Raw genomic sequence first — 20,400 nt, 5'->3', positions numbered from 1 at the left:
TTTCATTCCCATTTGCAACACGGTTTCTTTCCACAGTTTTCGCCTGGAGATTTCAGTCCCTTTCCTGAGGGTATGAGCCTGCTGGAGGATTGGTGTGCCCCACAGAATCACACAACATGACCCTAGGCTACCGATATCTTCACATTTTCTCATTTTCTGAGCTGCACAGGGAAATGGCAAGAACCTGAAGCTCAGTTACATGAAGGAGACTACAACTGTTATACATGACGAGTCTTCAGGGGTTACACATTCTAGCTGCAGTAATTCACCCCAATATGCTGAGAAACACAAAGAATTGTAAAGGTTAGGTGAGCAGTATCCATGCTGTTTCAAACAGAATTCTTTTGAGCATCAGAACAGTTGTCACTTGTGTGATTTAAAGTCTTAATAAAGCAACATTGCAAAACCAAATTATTGTCACTGCTGCTATTTCTGGTGGAGTATCTTCCCCCCACCCTGCAAAGTGCTATCAGTATTACAAGCTACAGGTGTGGCGCTCACTACTAAAGGAAGAAATCTTGACATATGTTTTCATGAAACAAATCAAGCTAGTTTTTCTAGCTTGATGTTTCAACTAATAAATAAATAATTTATAAATTTTCATCTAAAACTAAGTAACCTTTGGGGTTTTTAAAATATTTTTTGTATATACAAATATTATATGTAAAAATGAGGCCTAAATCTTTTCAGTGTAACAACAAAAGCTCTTGAAAATTCCATCTGCCCACATTAAGAGGGAGAAACTGGGCACAGTTTCATAGAAAACAATAAAATACATTTAATCATTGTATGTTTCCTGTCTTCTGACAGATGATGCCTCCTGTTTCCTGGGAATGTCACATTATAAAGCACAGGCTTAGTGAAAACTTGGAAGATATTAAGGCAATGCTGTTAATCAAACAGTAAAAGGAATTTCAAGTTATATTTCAAATAAACTAGATATTTACAATCATGCCAGGCATTCCATCTGTAATAAAAACAAAGACAAAATCTTCACCACTTTCATCACACCCACATCCTCTTTACTCTTATTTCAGCTTTAGCCTCTCATCTAAGAGTTGTCAATAATGGGTATAAGTAACATTAACGGTGTTCTGTGATGTGAACATCTGCAAATAGTAATAAAACTATCCATGAATATTTCACAATGTCTTCAGAACATTTATCTGTTGGTAACACAGCTCACTTGCTAGCATACTAGTCTTGAGTGAGTGAACTCAAAGTTAAAGTCACTCCCCGCTAACTCCTTGTTCCCTTCCATCTTTCCTTAATGAGATGAACTCCCAAAACAAGTGGCGCCTCCCAGTAAATTGAGGGAAATAAATACGTATTTAAGTCTAAATGAAGGTGCAGCAACATAACATTTCATACAATTGCGGTGACCTGAGTGCCTTAATTCCCGCTTTGCAGACACACACAGGGAATTATTCTGAGTCTCTGTAGCAAGCACTCATTCACCCTGCCAGTACTAGTCTGTTGTCACTAAAGTATCTGACACAGCTATATTACTGAGTCTCAGTCAATTCAAACGTACACAGACATGTAATCTGCTGAGAAGAAACTACATATTCAGCTGACCAGGTGCTGCTTTATACAGCAGAACTTACCAGATGGTAGTTCTGTGGTGGTACAAGAAATTACCCTTTTTAACCATGATGGAAACAATTCATCTGCCATCACATTCCCCAGCAAATTAACGACAGTAATGTTTTCACCACTTACTAAGCAGTTCATGGCAAATATAGCCCTTGACATTGATACTCCATGATTTACAGTGGCCACCTATGAATTTGCAGGTGGACTGACGAGTTACCCACTTAGTGATCTATCTGCTATTTACCTGAAAGAACATCTTCCTTTCTTGAGGGATACCAACAGACTTTCAGAGGTTTACGTGAAAGCGGAAAACACACTACAAACCACTGGGTGCCCTTGCGCTGAGCCCCATTTAAAGCATTCCTGTTCAGCCTTGGCCTCATCACTGCTACTGCCCATCTCTCAAATATCTCTAAAAATTTTCTCCAAATCTGCAAATTTCTGAGTAACATCATATGTTTTCAGGCTGGTTTGAAAGGAAATAAAATGCACTAGAAGGAAGTATCAAGTACCTGGACTCTCTTAAAAGAAACACTGGGGTTTTACTGGTAAGGACACTGGAGTAAAAAGTAAAAAAAACAAAAACAAATTTTAAAAACTCCAAACCTAGGAATCTATACATATTTAAACAAAGAATGACCAATAGCTGAGTCCCTACACTTGCTGCTGCTAGTATTTTTTCTTCGCAGAGTGCAAACAACTCCCAATATGATAGGTAGCTTTTCCAGAGCATAACACACAAAGCATCATGGTCCCACTGCACTCTCAGCAATGATCTGTTCAGTCTATTAATCTGTTTCCAGTGGCCAAAATAATGCCCTGGAAGAAGATGCAAGACCCTGCAAAAGCACACATTTTGCAACACTTGTGGTTCTTTCTTTTCTCCTCAGAAGGGCGACAGAAAAAAAAATATCAAAGTAGGAGAGAGATCACTTGAAGCAAGAAGATGGAAACAAAGGGTGGGCCTTGCAAGGGCCAGGCTGCAGGGAGAAGGGATCACAGAGAGAGCGTAAGTTTAGCAGATTCCCAGCCCTGTTACTAGGAAAAATTGAAAGGAGATATGGACCTGCTAAACAAGACACTAAACATTTCTGTGAGGTGTCAGCCACCTATGAAAACTATTAAACCAAGTGGCCTCTTCTGCAAAACTAGATACCCAGCACTTTGCAGAACTGGATCCAAGAGAGGGGAAAAAAAGGATGAAAATGGAATGGAGAGGTGAAAGAGAGAGGAAACCTGAGAATCAAAATGGGGGAATTAAATAAACTTTAGGATTTAAATACTATGCTTAAGGCAAGGAAAGCCTGATACAGAAACTCATAATGGGTGTTGGGCAAGTGAAAACCACATTGATAGTTGTTAGTAACACTTTACACAATGTTTTAAATCTTTGTCACAGCCAAGCCAACCAAAAGCTTCTCTATTTTAAGCAGTGAAAAGCAGCACAGAGGTTCTTGGGCTGGTGAATCCATACATACCAGAGTGTAGAGCTGTGCAAACACACTGGTTCAGAAGCAGTCGAGCTACGGTGATTCAGTGTTGTCCCTGAGTAACCAGGCTCTCTTGCAGCAGGGACTGTCGAGCCAGTAGCAGTGCCTTGCAGCTGACCTGAGCAGGCATCCCTGCAGAATTCTGAACCATGATGTGCAACACAGCTGGCACTAGCTGGGGAACTTTGCCATCCTGCTGGTTTGTGCTGTAGAGGCACTCCAGAAAAACCGAACAGCCAGTTCTTGCTGACTCAGAAGACCCTGAACCTTTAAGACACTGCTGCCACAGAAACGGAATTAAAATAGCAGCGTTGGCATCATTCTGCAGAGCTTCAAGGTGCTCTGACAGAGCCTCATGTGGCCGCACAGCAGGAAGTACGCAGTTTACCCTGCAAGGAGCAGTCAGCACGGCACGTATCCAGTGATGGTGCAGTTAGTTAGGCAGGCAAAAAATGGACAAAGCGTGAATGGGAACCTTCCCTACGATATTTTGAAATGCCTGGAGTTTTTTGTATTTGCCTAGACTAGGGGGCGTAAGTAAACTCCATTGTCAGTCGCTGTCAGAGCCACACAGAACCGTTTTCAACGTCTACATTAAAAGAGAGCCAACCAACAAAGTCGCAAAAATCCACAATTAATTAACTTTTTTCTCAAGTGAGCAATACTCGTATGATGACTCTTACTAGTCTGCTTCTCTTTTTTTTTTCTTACATTTTATGCTGACAACATTGTTTCAATGTATCATGAATCCATAACATCCAAATATAACAATGGATCTCAATTGCTAATTTGTAAGATACCTGTTAGCAGGAAGGGAAGCAACTGGGCAGATATGACTGGCCACTCACTAAATATTTGCCCTACTCTAACTAAATAGTAGGGAGAAAACAAAAAGCTAATTTTGATGCTGCTGATTTTGTGTGTTTGAACACAGGTTTTGAGCATTATAAATCATTGAACAGACTACTAAGAGAAACAGGCCACATGCTAAGACCACATATCTGCTCCTTCAGCGACAGCTTGGCTGAGCACATAGGATTTTACCAAACCATCGAAACTTGAGACACTGATATTGCTGTGCTTTACTTCTTAGTTTTCCTAAATTCTACAACAGGCAGTGGTACGTCCTACCTACTGATTAAATCAAGAAACAATCATGAACCACTTTGAGATCAAAACCATGTTTTAAATGCAAAGTAACATTTACAAGACAGTAGCTTTGAGGCACCCAGCCACATGCAATTCTCGGCTTAGCAAATCAGTATTGGCTCACAGGAGAAGTGTTTCATTAACATTTCTAAAACAGACTAGCTTTTTTCCAGAAATTATCCTCTGATATCAGGGAGCTATGCAAATGTTTGACCAAGTAAGTAGCTCTAAAATTTTCACCACACCATTCTGGATATGCATCTACAGAGTCAACTCATTTAGGGAAGCCTCAACAAAGGCAATTCCTAACACTGCTACAGTTCTCCTGATACGTAAGTGGATTGCAAAATACAGTTGCGGTATGAGAATTGCTCTGGAACTTTTTCTCACAAAACACAGAGAAAATACAGGCAAAAGTTAAAAAAATAAGAAAGAGAACTGTGATAGAAACTGCCAGAGATTGCTTTTAATAGATGTTTTTAAAGCCAGACAGTTATGTGAGTTTGCCAAAATCACTGTTTTCTCTGCAGCATGCAGATAATTCTACAGCTCCCCACATAAGTGCTGCTCCTTAAAAGTAACAGATGGAGAAGGGACAGCTATGGCAAGCACAATTTTTTATGGAATATATAAGTCCTGAAGCATCTCTAACGGAATGTATAATCCAGAGTTTCTCTGACACTTTCCTTGGACACCTTCACTTCCCTAAAGTCAATCCTCTATCTAATGGCCCACACACATAAGTTTCCCTAAATTACAGTTTGGCTACCGCTTTAAATTTCTTTATTTTCAGCCAGTCAGGAAAGCGGGGTTTCATGTACCTTTTCATGGAGGGTTTTGTATATTGATACATGACTTACCATGAATCATTGTGTCAGCTATTGGTAGCTCAATGCAGCACTTGCAGAAAGACAGAAGGTGAAGCAAATGAAAAGAAAAACCCTGTATGTCTACCCTCCAGGATCCGCGGCGAGGGGAAGATGCCTTGATTTTGTTTTCTCAAAAATTAACCTGCTGCAAAATGAATTCTAGTATTTCACAGGTGGCTACTATGGTATTTATAAAGTTGTTACGCTGGATCTAGGTAGCACACAACAAAAGCGCTGCCTATTTAGAACTGGACCAGAACAAACTATCCCTACCTCCCTAAGCCACAGAAGCCTTGGAAGGTCATTGACACTAACTGGCGTGCTGAAAAGTCTGAGGTGTGGTGGGGCTACTGTGTCATGTACATTCAAACTGGGACTTGAATGAGTTCTCTGTATAGCTTCAAGAGGAGCAATAAAGCAGATCCCACAAAGAATTCTGAGCAGGAAATGACAGTAAAAGAACATACCGTGCAAATTGATGGAGAACTGCTTTAGCTTTTTGTTCCATCAGAACACTGCTTTCTTCTCATGGAAGAGGAAAATTCACCCTAAACTGGGTAAATATTTCCTATGAAATAGGAAATTTCCTCACAATTGAGCACTAAGGAATGAAAGCTTGGTCTAATACAGATATCTATGACTTCCAACAAACCTGCTGACCAAGACTCTGCATGTGTTAAAGTGACAAGAAAAGAAAAAAGTATTTTCCTTCTTCCCAAGTATACAAAATACTAATTTTGTCTTTGGGAAACTCACAAGGCAAGTACTGCTCTTTTATGTAGCACTTCTTACAAATATTTGTAAGATGTTATGTACTGACATACAAGTCATCTTTCACAGTCGTGTTCCAGGGATCAATAGCCCAAGATGTCTGCTGCCCACAGAATGGGTAACGTTCCTCTGACTGGGAGAGCTCACTTTGAGTACAAAATATCTGAGTACTGTCAGCAACCACAAAATCTTTAGCTAATTAAGGTTAATGTAAACGTAAAAGCAACCATTTTTTATCAATCATGAGTGGGAATAAAATCCAGTAGCTTTGAAGACAGATTTAGATGAGATGGGTAAGACTAGTCAAAATTACATTTCGTCTTTTTAACATGCTGATTACTATTTACTTCAATGAACAAGCTATTGTAGGTGCCTCCATAACTTCAGTCTCTGCAGAAAATAATTCAGTGATCAACACTGCTCACAAATAACTATTTAGGAAATAATGTATAAGTAAATACAGTAGTGTCTCCTGGTCAGGCCCATGCATTTTTGCTTCTTTGCACTAACAAATGTGTGTCAGTAGTTTGGGTCATGCCTACACATGTCACTGATACAATTTACTATTGTTATCTGGTCAATCCTACTTCCTGTCAACAACACCGATGCAAATGAAAACAGCAGCTTCTTTAAAACTTTTGCCAGAATTTTTGTGACCTAACCACAATCTCCTATTTTTCATTACTAAAATGTTAACAAGTGAGCAATCTTTAGCAATACTACCCCAACAAAAATTTCTTTCCAATGGCAATAGCAGATATTAAAAAAAGAAAAGCTATATTCTCTGTGAAAGATTTCAATGAAAAAATCCAAGTCTTTGTTACAACTTCTGACATTCCTAGCAACAATGTCAATAAAGTTATAAGAGAAAAATTGAGCAGCTAACCATTATATTGAGAATTTTTTGTGTTGATAACATGTGAATGAAAAAAAAGACAACTAGTTTTCAGATTTCCTGTTGCATTTGCACATCTGACACTTAGAAGAAAAAAAAAATCATTTTTCTCAGGGAAAAAAAAAAAATATATAAGTAATCTCAACAACACCATGTAAAGGAAAGCAACTTTCCAGAGAAGAATCTCCCTTCTTCTTGGAAGACCTGGTAAAAACATACCAGCAAGGAACTCTTCACATAATAAACCTCACAGGGCATCTAAAGCATATACATTTCTAGAAAATGAGAGGTAGATACTGGCATATTTTCTGTGCAGGTTATCATAAATAAAGTCTCAAGAATCAGCTCTTCTTCACCAGCTATTTCTTTTTGATTTTTCAGATTTCTTTTTGTTAAGGAGTTTCAGTTACATTTTCAATATATAGATTTTGACGTAATTCTGTATATCTACAATCTTTGGCTACATTTTATACTACTGCTTGTAAGATGCTTAATTTAGGGTGTGAATTAATTCAGCGGTGTTATTCTGAATTTACAGTATTTTAATGTGCAGCAACAGCAACTTACTTAAGTCTAACCAAGAACAGCTTGGCTGCAACTTTAACTTCCAGGTTTAAATAAGGAAAGTTATTCTTTAAGTCTTCCAACTAATTAAGCCACTACTTCAGGGGAATTATTATCAGTGGTTGAACTTCATGATTTTAAAGGTCTTTTCCAGCCTAAATGATTATATGATTCTATGTACAACACCAATGAATTCTGCCCAGACTTAACTGCTCATTTCTCACACACATGCCATAGTAATCACTGTACTCTAAGGCCATGTGTGGAGGCACTCAGGAAATTCAGTCATATTTTAGCACTGTTTACTGCTGTTATAGATGCTATTTAGGAAGTCAGTAGGTTTATCAAAGCTCAAGCTGCAGTTACCACAAATATGAAGTGATACACTTTGACAAGAGAATATTCTGGGGTACCAGAGCACATTATTGTTTAATAACAGCAACATAACAGTAACTAGGTGGCCAGTTAGTTCCAGGCAAGCAGTTACAAAGGTAGGCAAACAGATACATGTTGTATTTTCTTCACAGCTCCGAAGGTGCCAGGCAAAGCAGCTTATCCCTATCACATTCTACAACTGGAAGACCGAGATAATTCGAGTGACTTCCACAAAGGCATTTAGGAATCATCAACAGTGCCAGAAATAAATTCCGGCACCCTACTGTTGTGTCGGTCTGTAAAGTAGTAAATTCTCAGTCCTTTGTGAGCCTATGTCTGAATCAGACATACTAAGCAGTTCTAATGCTCTCTTTGTTGATTGTTTCTCTACACTGGAAAAGATTGTCTACACTGAAAACAACTTTTTTTCAGTAACAAAAAGGATCAGATATGGATTCACTGTGAACTGCTTTCTGGAATCTAAGATCACATTTTTTATGTCCTTCAACAACGCAGTAGTTCACAGATATGCCACCTTGTCATTAATGCACATTCACGAGGGGATAGCAAACCCCACTTCTCCACAGATACTATTAGTGTGAATACGTTTGAATGATGTACAATCACAATTTTGAGTAAGCTTTAAAAATAAAAAGCAGAAAATGATCAACTCTGTGAGAGGAAAAATGCAACAATCTGACACTGGGTCATTATTGTATGTAGACATTAATGTATATTTTATTTTATAAATTATTTAAGGACATGTGATGACGCTGTTTCCATTTTTAGAAACAATTCAGCAAATTCGATGGCCTAATCACCTTCTTTCTAAGATTACTTCAATATTTGTAATTTTTTTTTAAAGAAACACAAAGTTAAAAAAAAGGCCAACAACATCACCTTGTGTCTCAACCAGGCATAGGGCTGACTCTTCAGCAACTTTTAGACAAGCACCCCTCATGAAAGAGACACTTTTTGTTCTTTGGATACTGTGATTCCAACTGACTTTTGAGACTCCACTGACTATTTGCACATGTTCGTTTGCTCAATATTTGTCTATCCTTTCTCTGCAATTGAAATGTCAGCATTAATTACTGTGAGGTGTGAACTGACCTTTACGGGAGCCATCTCAGGGGCATGCTGCTTCTGACAATAGTGTCTCACCTTCTACTTCAGCCTTTCTATTCCCTTCTGTCTGCAAAAGTAGTCTGGCCAAAAAATAACTTGTCAGAACAGATAAAGAGATTAATTTTCAGACAGATCAGTTCTCTGGTTGGTTCACCACATGGTGAAACGTTTGTGCTGACATAATGGAGGATGTGGTAGAGTGTGGTTAGAGCTATGACAACTTCTTACAGCAACCAGAACTTACTCTCAAAAAGACAGTGAAACCAGGGCTTTTGAAAATTAACTGGACTGAAAAGAGATCGCCTGGACAAGGTCCTCTACAGCCTACTGTAGGTGACCCTGCTTCGGCAAGGGGGTTGGACTAGATGACCCACACAGGTCCCTTCCAACCCCTACCATTCTGTGATTCTGTGATTCTGTGAGATGAGGAGGCCCAGAAAGACATAAACGAGAGCTCTTTGACAACCTGTTTTACTGGTTGGTCTTGTATGCTCTATGTACAGCACTACACTTGCTGTACTATATCAGATGAGAGTCACAAAGACAAACCACCAGCACTTTGTACATCTCTTTCACCACAAAAATAACGCATGGAATGAGTACAGAGGAGCAGCAACATGCTCCTCAATACAATATTCACATACGGGAGAACAAAAACAAAGGTTCATGCCTTTTCCAGATTTTCCTGTGTATCTACACCGACTCAGCCCTAACAGAAACATCTGCTTGTGTTTAACGTCACTACATTCTGCAGATGTCACTAAAATACATATTGCAAGATGCTTTGCAGTAATTGTCCTTCACTGCTGTAAGGATCCCTCAGGTGCAAATTGCTTCTTTTGTGGCAACAGCTTTAAAGGAACTAAACTTTGCAGCAATATGAATGGCTTCTCCAGACACAATGATAAAAATGCACATTTTTTTCAGTACAAAACTATCCGCACAAAGCATTTCTGCTGGCATGGATATGTGTTTCAGAAACCACACCACTTCACAGCTAGGCCTGTGCGAATCTGCAGTGCAACCTCCACCCTTAGGGAGAAGCACTTCTTAACCTTTTTTGCAGGATCAGGCCATCAACTTATGAACAGTGATTGTATTACATTTGCACTGTGCACAGTGCTGAGCAAATAACAACGGAAGATTGTCCTTAAACAGTCTTCATGGTGGACTAGAGTACAGTGAAAGCAGCGGTTACACGCATGTGCAGGTCTGTATTTCTGTGGTGTAGGAATAAGTTGCTTAATAAAACTGTGCTGATACATCTTTGGCCCTGATGGTCACAAAGCAGGAAACACTTATAAATGTCATAGAATATCTGATACATGTAGGACAACATAGTAGGCTTGCAGCAGATGAAGTAGGATTTTTCTACAATCGTCTTTTTGCTAGCCTATGAAGTTTCCTTTTTTTCACTTCTTCCTTGATCCTTGCACAAAACCTTACAAACCCAATTTCATCTGGTCTGTTATTAGCATGGGTGTTTCTGTTTCCCTGACAACACACACCTGCTTCTGTACTTCACTCTGATACTTATCATCCAAAAAAAGTAATCTAATTTAAAAAAAAAATTAAATGCAATTTTAAATAAAAAATATAATCTGGTTCTGTTCAAAGGAAAGATTTTTTTTCAGGTACAGTAAAAGGTAAAGAATTCTGAATAATACAATTGCTAAACATAAAAATGCTGTATGAAAATTAAAGAATTAGTGGGACACTCAGTCCATTCAAAATATTTTAAAATAGGCTACACGGAGCAGGACCTTACATTCCAAGCTGAGCTTTTGCATAGATTATATGCTCCTTTATTTTATACTGCTAAGACTGGATATTGCATTTTAATTTGTTTTAGGAACATGAATACTATATTATTAACATAACAGCATACAGTTATGCAATATCAGGCAAAATACAAAATACTTATCACCAGTGACAAACAAGTTTCACAATGGAACCTGAAATACTTATTCGCTCAAATACTCTTCTTGTGTTCAACTTTATAATTACATATTTACAGCTGGCAGGTTTATCGTGTCCTGTTCATTTTCAGAACATATTGTGTCACTTTAAAGCACCTAAGAACACAGCATCACAGAAACCTTATTGCTGGCCTCTTATAAAGACTACATCATCACTAAAATGCTCATCTTCTTTATTAAAAAAGTTTTGCAGTCTACCTGCCCCCATCTATTTTGTTTCTGTGACAAGTACCATCGATGTTAGGAATTTTTGCAACATCCTCAATGTTTTGCCTGTAGAAACAGATTTTACAAGGACAATGGCATGAAGTGCTTTAACTGTGACCAACCTGCTTAGCAACCTGCAGCCGGATCACAGAGGCACTATCAGTATGAGTGCTCAGCACTGAGCCTTAAGCAGCAATGTGCCGGAGTACCTATGTCACACCTGCTGGCAATTGACAAACAGTAGGCGTCAGATTGTAACAGAACGCAGAGAATGTTAATTCAAAGCACTGGAGAGCATTAGTCATGCTGGATGCCCACAGTAAGCTCTGCCAACATAGTCAAGATACAGGTAATAAATCTTGGATTCTCTGGCTTCCCTTTTTCCTCCCACCTTTCAGGAAACACACGCCCAGTCACACTTCAAAAGTAATGAAAAGGAGCAGTGTTAGGCACCCAGATTAAGCAGATTCATGTTGCTTCAACACAAGAAATAAAATAACAATCCAAGTTGAACAAGAAAAGAAAGTTTATAAGTCTTACTCCATGAACTTCTGCTAACAGCACCTGTGCCACTATATGCTTCACCATCACTGAAGCGTTCATCATCAGAGTGTTTAAAGGCTGCACAACATATAAATTGGTTTGAGAAAAACAAATACCCTGTATCAGTCCTGTAGAAGCAGAAAGACATACTAGGCTTTGTGGATTTAAGGACGGTTAAATGGTAGTTCAAAAGATTGGGAGAAAATTCAACAAAGTGAACATAAGGCTATAAGCAATTTAAAGGCCATTTATCACAATAATTACACAAGTAGTTCAATGTTTTTCAAACAGAGAAAATGCAGTAAAAACAAATGCCTAAGAGACATCATTTCACTGATCATGATGCAGCAGAAAATAATTTCTCTGGAATCACACTTGTTTGCTTTCACTTGCAGCTTGACAAGCATTAAAAAAAAGTAATGTCTGGAGCCTAAACGTCTTATTTTCTCAAGAGTGTAACTCATTTATCAGCATAAATCCTATTTCAAAAAGTAATACAAGCAGTTTAGGAACATGAACGCCATTAACTTCCAATACCATTTAGAACCACAAGTGCATTTGTGTTCCTGTAGAAGAAAAAACCCCTACCCCATAATCTATGTTCCTAAATCCCTAGGACTTTTTGAAATTAGTCACTCCACCAATTATTTGCAGGAAATACTAATAACCATAAAATGGCATATGTAAGATACTGTAATATTAATTAACAACACGAAGAGTAAAAAAGTACTTCAAAAATTCTTGCAAATGTGTGTATATTTATCAGATGTCATTGTGATTAAAATTTGTAAAAAGACATTTGTGAACTTTTAGAAAGGGTCAAGCTATTTCCTTAATTCTGTGCTGTATAAAACCACAGTACTTTATCAATCCCTCAAGAAGTTCACTGAAATGTTCCTGGGACTTAGCTAAGCGGTACAACACATATCTGCTGTCATACACAACAGAAAATAGACTCCAAAACCTAAGTGCCAAACTTATTAGCATGTTGTTAGTTTATGTCATGCCGTATGTATCTGTGATTTGTGTGTGCCAAAAGCTCCCTCAAGGGAACAATCTGCTCACCTTCTACCTTATGCATCTTCTTACACAAATGTTTCCAGTTAGGCAGAACTCCTAGATATACGTATCTGAAATGGGTGGCACTGATCCAAGAAATTTACTGCTCAAATTCCTCTTTATGGGAGGGTCAAACCCAGGTTTAGGACAGCTCTACATTTAAATCTTAAAAACTGAACTCAGGAAATGTTCTCATTTGTTGATTTGGTTCAGATAAGCTTTTTCTGAAAAAAATGTAGAGGTCCAGGATTTTGGTTTGGGTGAATTTTTGGCGTCTTTACTCAAGTGCCATAATGACTACATCATTTAAAAAAGGCCATTACATAGAACTTCAAGTACTGCAAAATGAAGATGTCAAAGTACTTAAGCACCTATCTTGACCCTATATTACAGGTTATGCAAGTGATATGGAATAGGAACTTAGCAAAGTTGCTCACCTTCTTCATCTGAAACATCCAGGACCTCAGTCATTGTCTCAGGTACATTTAGCTTGTGCTTCTCTGTTACAGTCTGCAAAGACAGAAGAATCAATCCTCAAATTAAACACCAAAAGAAGCAGCAAAGTTTACAGCAGGATATTTTCAACAGCAACAGCAGCGGGGTCTGTTGAGACATTTTATAGTATGTTTCTCCTTCCCCTAACTTTATTTTTCATCTTTACTCCAGAAGCTCTTATTCTCAGTGCTGTATAAGGAAACATTTATTCTGCCAGAAAAGTACAAAAAAATAAAGATAATGAGCTGGTCAGAGGAATAAAAGAAAAGAAAACCCTCAGCAAATTCATTTATTAATGACGCATGTAGAACAATTCAGCTCAATGTTTTCAAGATTATTTTAAAATGAATTAGGTAATGTCTACAGAAGAGCTTCAGAAAGTTGTATGTGGCATATGGAAATTATTAAATCGTATAGCGTTTGGAAATGAAGTTATGAATGATGTGAAACTTTTAAACTAAAAAAAGATGTGAAGGATTTATACAGATCACTTGAAACATTTCTTCCCTCTCCCCCCCCGATGCAGCGACTACATTGCATATTAATTATATCCTTCTCATAAATCATGTATATTCCCCCAAATCATGTTTTCATCAGGGAAAAAAAAAAGTTATTTGAAGATTCCAATATATTTTGTGCACCTAAATGGTTAAAATATTGTGATACAAGGCAAGTATGGATTGAGGACTGCTGGGAGGACACTGTTTAAGTGTGAGAGCACAGAGCAGAACACTGGAAGATTTCTTTTTTATACTATTTTATCTTCATAAATTACTTCCAGGAGGAAACAGAAGATGTTCAGGGGTGCTAAATCAAGAATGGGGACATCCTTTTAGCATCAAGATACAGACTGGAGAAGGAGATGAAGAACATAATGAGAGAAATTGTAGGAAGTGCAAGGTGTGAAAAAGTTGCCTGCAGGAAACTCTTTCAGTGTGTTACAATACAGAAGACAAAATGCCAAGGACTTTAAAAAGAGCAGTGATCAGAACAGCATTAGTCATGACAGAAAAAGAAATATTTCCCTGGCTCCACCCCGTATCTGCAGCCAGTCAGCTGAGCTGGGGAGCTATGGAGGGGAGTCAACACATCGCCCTTTAAGGCATGTAGGAGCAGATGTGCCCCTTTGGCACAGACAGGAATGCCAGGAGGCCATGTGCCTTGTGAAACTCCCACTGAGGTAGTACTTCACCCCTTTGGTGGACGGTATCTATCAGGCATAAATTAACATTACATGCAGAAGCAGCAAAAGAGCATACAATCTGAGGGATAATTAATGTCAGCCAAATCCTGAGTCCCTTACGCAATATGCTTTTGGGAAAATGCCCACTGATATCAAGCAGTGAAGTCAATAGCAGTTTTTGTTGCACAAAACTTACTACGTATTTCCTGATTCTGTTTCATACTTCTCAATTTCTAACAAACTGACAAAGATAGCATTCTTGATTATTATACGACACTGCACTTTTATAAATAAAAAAGTTACCAACAACGTAATTACTTTGGAAATTTGTTTAAAAGTCTGCTTTACATGTTTGAAATGTATTTAACTGTGACAGCAGTTTTCAGTTCACCATCCTGAGGTACAGAGGAAGAACGACAATCCCCGTTAGGCCTCCTAAATTCACTCTTACCCATGATTCAAGACAATTAATTATTTCTGTTGCAGTGTTTTTCATAACACATGTTCCTTGTTGAAAATTAGTTCATGTTCAGCTAATGCCTCCACCAATATGTCTGACTTTTCCCCCCTGCATTCCCATGGCTTTCTTCCAATAGAAATATCAGGCAGCAGTAGGGTGACAAAGCCAGAGATGACGTTGACCTCATTTCTTCAACAATACAGCAGTAAGTTAACAAATACATCATACATTAAAAAAAAAAATATCACTGACACGGGGCTAAAGAAATACACCCAGATGAAGGGGGCTGTACATTTTTCAAGTGAAGTGGAAAGCACTGTATGTGAGTACCAATTTACTAGCATTGCAATTGTAATTGTATCTACACAAAGTGAACTGCAAATTCTCTATGGTCAGTTTGTATGCTCCCCATGTAAAATAACTGACAAGTCAGGAAAAAAAACAAAGGCAGGAAGAGGTGACCAATTCTGAAGAAAGGGGAAAGAATGGGTCTGCCTAGGAGTCACAAATGCTAGTTTTTGTATGTCTGCTGCATGACCAAAATTTATTCAAGATCCCAACCTTAGCTTACATACCAAATCCGCTTGATTAGAAGAACACAGAAGTGAAAGGATGCTGCAATATTCTAGTCCACAAGCTGCCGGTAGAGAGGTATATTGTATACTGTCTTTCTATTAACTTAGATCTGAAGGCCCTAGTAACTAAAGCTTATTTATCATTACATAAATTTATTCATAAACTAGGTTTTTACAGGCCCCTATATAATATCAATCTGGTCTCTGACTCTGGCTCTCAGACATTATTATTTATTTACAGAGAAGTAATAATACTTTATTTACTTCCCTATTTTCCCTTCAATCAGAGAAAATTATTACATAATTTAACAATTGAAACAAAGTTTGGAAAACAGAATCAAGAGAGTGTGTGTGCATGAGTGCATGCATACATGTTTCAGAGGAACAAAAAAATCTCTAATGCTATCTCTGGAACACTGAACTCAGAAAGAATCATTAATTCTACATCAATTCCCAACAGAAGCTGTGAAGCAATGTTTTTAAATGAACTTATAATATAATACTATAGGCACATTAGAAATGTCAAATACTCTCAAAATTTAAAATCCGTATCTAGACCCATGAAGGGCCTACTTTGAAAACTGCTCAACGTATATTTCTCAAACTCCCCACTGTTTAATGCTACTGAGAACTCAATTATGTGCTTTACTTTAGGCTTCTGTATTTAAGACTTTCATTATATGGCCAGATTTTCAGCTGGTGGCATAGAATAATTCAGATTTATAATTCCAGTATATAAACTTATATGTACATTCAGTGACTACTTATTCAACAGCAGTATACTGTAAACAAGCTCAAAGCTCCTCATATATTCATTTGTCCATGGTAGACTATGCCTGCTTGTATAAACACCCCAAAACTTAACTGCATAGCAAACCTTTCAAAGTCTAGCTTATTGTGATTGATTTCCTATTCGTCTCTAATCTGTGAGTAAAAATAAGTGCACTTTATTCTCTCTATTGTTTCATATTCATGGCTCCTCTAATAATAAATAACTAATGCAAATAAGAGGAAAAATTGTTCAAAGTTAGACCAAAGGCTTTGGCACTGGAGGTCTTTTCCTCATCTCACATGCCAGTGACTTGAATATCAATAAAGCATCAGCTTGTCTAACATCCTCCATGCATCACTCAGCTACAACCTTAGAGAATAAAGTAGCTATGGTGACAGAATCTTTTTTTCAGCAGTAAATGCTGTGTTCTGGTTTGGCAACACCAACCCCACCATCTGTAGAACTTTACTGCAGGGAGTGCCTGTGACTGCCTGTTATTTATCCCTCCTTTTTAGGACTTGTTCTAAATTATCTTTAATCAACATTCCCCACCATGAACATCACCAGAGGTTTATATTCTATATATCCCTAAGGTACAACATTCAGACAAACTCATAGCTGAAAAATCTGCTGAGTTTATCGAGGCTTCCCACCTGACTTTTAAAAGCAGTGCTTTGTACACAGACACAGTTCAAGATTTCTGATTTCTCTTAAATGCAAGCATTAGAGGTCAGCTATGGAAGTAAGGTTCAGTATTTGATTCGGTCCTAAACCCTAAGCATCTAATATCTGGTAGAAAAATCCATTATCCCCAAAGTGTAAAGAAACATTTATCCAAAATAAGTAACTCACAGGTGTGTCTTCATCGTGCAGTCCCTACTATTACAAAGCATCTAATACCTAATACTTACCTATGACAAGGTACAAGGCTCCACAGTGTAACACAATGTACGATAGAAAGGAAGTTACAACTTCTGTCAGGCATAAAGAGAAAAATTGTGCCAGGACACGGCACAGAGAACACCAAAGGTGTCATCTGAGGCTAAAAAGTGTACTTTTGAAAACAGTTTCTCTTTTTCTCTCCTGCTCTTTTTTTTCTCTCATAAAGTTTTTTGAAAAATTTTACCTAGGTTTTATTTTTCCAAATCTCTGAATAGATACGTGTTTATGTACGTTCATGTGTGATGTGCTATATGATTAAACAAGAACACGCAATAAATAACAACAAAACCATACAGTCTTTATTAAGTGATTTCTGGAATTACACTGGAATTCCTTGTCCAAACCTGACTCAGTCTGATCTTTGCAGGTCATTAATAAATTATGGCTCACTCTGTTTTCAGACTTATGCCATGTTACTTTTATTCCATCTTCCTCAGTTAACATCAGTGGGACTTGCTGTCAGGACGTGACAAAATCAAAATTATTTTCCCATTTCTTTACAAGAGACTTTGGATTTCTTCCCTTCCTCTAACCCTCTCCCTGATAGAGTAGTGGAATCTTTTAAGTAATCTGTGGATTTTTATGGCTCTGAGCTCCTAAATGACATCTAGATCTGATCAGTTTTCTAAGCTGTTAATCTTTCTTGCATTAAAAAAAGGGGGGGGAAGGCATCTTACAACCTTGCAACAGTGTTTCAAGATAAAAATGCAGTAATGGAAATTTAAATTAAAATTAATTTCTTAAATGATGCTCTATTTCTAATGTTCTCCCTTCCTACCTGCTAAAACATTTGTAGATGGGAGGTAAAAGTCCAAGAAGAGAAAACCTTCCCCTCCCAGAGGGTCAGAATACATCAGTTTTTCCTGGCTTAAGGCAACAGTAACACCTTGCTGATGCTCAGTACATCCCTTTCACAAACCCTGAAGTCAAAATACAGACTACCAAGAGTGTGGAGGACTGAGAGAACTGAGCACATACGGCAAGATTCTTCCATATTTTGGAAAAACAGGATCTATTTGAACCGAAAGGGACTTGAGTAGAAAGACGACTGATGTGATTCAGAGCCATCTAGTGAGCATCATTAAGCTTGGCCCCAGTCCATGGTTGGTACAGTCCAAATGCTAAGAAGTTTGCTATGGCGCACTGCCACGGCTGAGCCTCCGTAGGTGTCAAAAGTGTGGGAATGTAAGGACAGACTGAAAAGGAGAGGCGAAACGAGAAACAGGACAGGATCTAAACAACAAGGCACAAACTTCTGGAAAGTTTGGGTTTGCAGCTCAGAAAAAAGTTTTACTCTGCTTTTGAATAGTTGTTTTCCACCTGTCTGCACATAGATTTTGTTACTTAGCTCTGTGAAGCCTGGTGTGTTGCACACACTTCCACATGCTTAACAGATATACCAAAAGCATTGTAGCACTTTTGCAAACATTCAACAGAAAGGGGGGGGGGGGGGGGGGCGCTAAAAACAGAAAATAAAAGCAGGAGAGACACATGGAGAGTCTGAGGGAAGCAGAGAAAAACAACATTCTGAATAAAGAAGAGAGACATTTTAATGCGTCTGCAACTCACAGTTGTGGTGGTAGTAATCTCCTCCGTTACAACCTTCAGCGTATCGACCACTGAGATGTATCCCAGACGCCTTGCAATAGCTAAGGCAGTGTTACCATTCTGAAGAGAAAAGAGAGAAGGGAGAGAGTGAGCGGAATGAGAGGGAGGATTACGATGCGAACCAATGAGATCACTCTCAACACTGCATGAGCCAGCATTTCCATCCAAAACAAGGCGCAGCCTAGGAAAATCACTGTCTTTTTACTGTTACATCTGACTCTGTCTTTGTAACTTCTTCAAGACTATAGCCCTGATTACCATGGTAACACAACACACTTACATCTGCCTGCTATTCTAAATAAAATAGCCCTGTATGGTTTAACCCTTCAGTGCTCAAATTTCACTATACAGAATGTGTCTTGTCTGCAGAAGTTCATGTTTCATTTTGCACAAACAGGTCTACATTAGAAATACTCTTCTTTTAGAAGTATTTTTAAATGTTACAGATTTAGTTCCAGTTCAAGCTGCTAAATCTTTATAAGGTACAATTCCCTCTTTAGGGAATACAAGATTGAAGCTGTATTGTCCAGATACACTCCTGTTCCTCCTTACAACAAAAATGTATGTCCAATACAAGTACACAAAAGCTAATGATTTAACAAACACAAAAACAACATATGTAAGGCTTGGGGGTAGGGAATTAATTTCCCTTTAGATAAATTTATTTGCAGTTTAAATACCCATGATAAATAGAAGCGCCATTCATCAAACGGACATTAAGATGATAATTTAGTAAGTGTTTAGGCGTATTTATCTCCATTTCATCAATTTGAACGGTCCCCATGTCACTCGACTTGGGGAGGAAGGGACGTCTTCCATAATTCTTTGTAAAGAGAATTCTTTTATGTTATTTTGCACTGAACCAAAAGACATCATGCTGGCCTGCTGGGGGAATTGTGGAAAGCCACCGGAATGGCTCTTTGCACTGGAATGATTTCTCTTGTGACACCACTGCACTGCATGCAGGATATTAGCCTGCGGGCATCTGTCTACTTTATTATTGGGTTTAGTTATCTATAAGTTCTTCTGTATTAGTCTAGCTCAGCAACCCTGAAGCAACACAGGGTTTGCAGATTAGCAGCACAAAATTAATAGAGCAGCACCTTCACAGCACAAATAGTTTGACTGTTACTGTCACTTGCACATTAACTGTTCATACCCCACTCCCGTATCCCCCTGCAAGATGTCTCAAGTTGAAATTCTCTCTTATCTCCAGCTAGAGATTGCAATGTGTGGACACGAACAGAGCTAGTACCTGAGAAAGCATGCAAGCTGTGCAGTAAAGACACAGCCTTCAGACCCTGCTTGGATTTGCGTTAGTTTCAGGCATGACAGTCCCAACATAAGGACTGCAAGCAAGTAAAGAGACCTGCGGTTGAATATGCCCAATAGAACCTACAACCCCAGAAGCTGACTACGATGGTCTCTTCCTTGATGAGCTGGTGCATAAACTGGTCTTTTGGATAACTTCACAGAAGATTATTCAATGTGATTATTCCAGGACCAAACAGAGCACACCAGTGCTGATTTAAGCATGCACAATCTATGTACATAGAAACCTGATCCACTCTGGGGAATGGCATGAGTTTTGGACATTCTGGCTGCATTTTAAAGATTACCCAACTAGAGATGACTAATAACAACATCAAAATGAAATAGAACAGTTGCATTCCTGGCTGACTGTGGAGAAGGAGCTGTGCCAGAGGTTACTGATGGTGTTTGAGGAGGCATTAACATCAG

At 38.4% G+C, this 20,400-nt stretch overlaps 1 protein-coding gene across 2 annotated transcripts in view; it reads right to left on the bottom strand.

Moving 5' to 3' along the window:
• The window catches only part of ANK2 (ankyrin 2), a 365,935-nt gene that overhangs the window by 71,965 nt on the left and 273,570 nt on the right, over positions 1–20,400 (bottom strand). For both annotated transcript variants that reach the window (XM_075420874.1, XM_075420873.1), the window contains 3 exons: positions 18,622–18,720; positions 13,063–13,135; positions 11,564–11,644 (listed from right to left, as the gene is read on the bottom strand). In XM_075420874.1, coding sequence (XP_075276989.1) covers positions 11,564–11,644; positions 13,063–13,135; positions 18,622–18,720 — 253 coding nt within the window. The remainder of the gene's footprint in view (positions 1–11,563; positions 11,645–13,062; positions 13,136–18,621; positions 18,721–20,400) is intronic.

The sequence above is a fragment of the Opisthocomus hoazin genome, chromosome 5 (genome assembly GCF_030867145.1).
Source record: "Opisthocomus hoazin isolate bOpiHoa1 chromosome 5, bOpiHoa1.hap1, whole genome shotgun sequence".
NCBI classification, from domain to species: domain Eukaryota; kingdom Metazoa; phylum Chordata; class Aves; order Opisthocomiformes; family Opisthocomidae; genus Opisthocomus; species Opisthocomus hoazin.
This window is presented reverse-complemented; position numbering and strand designations above follow the sequence as displayed.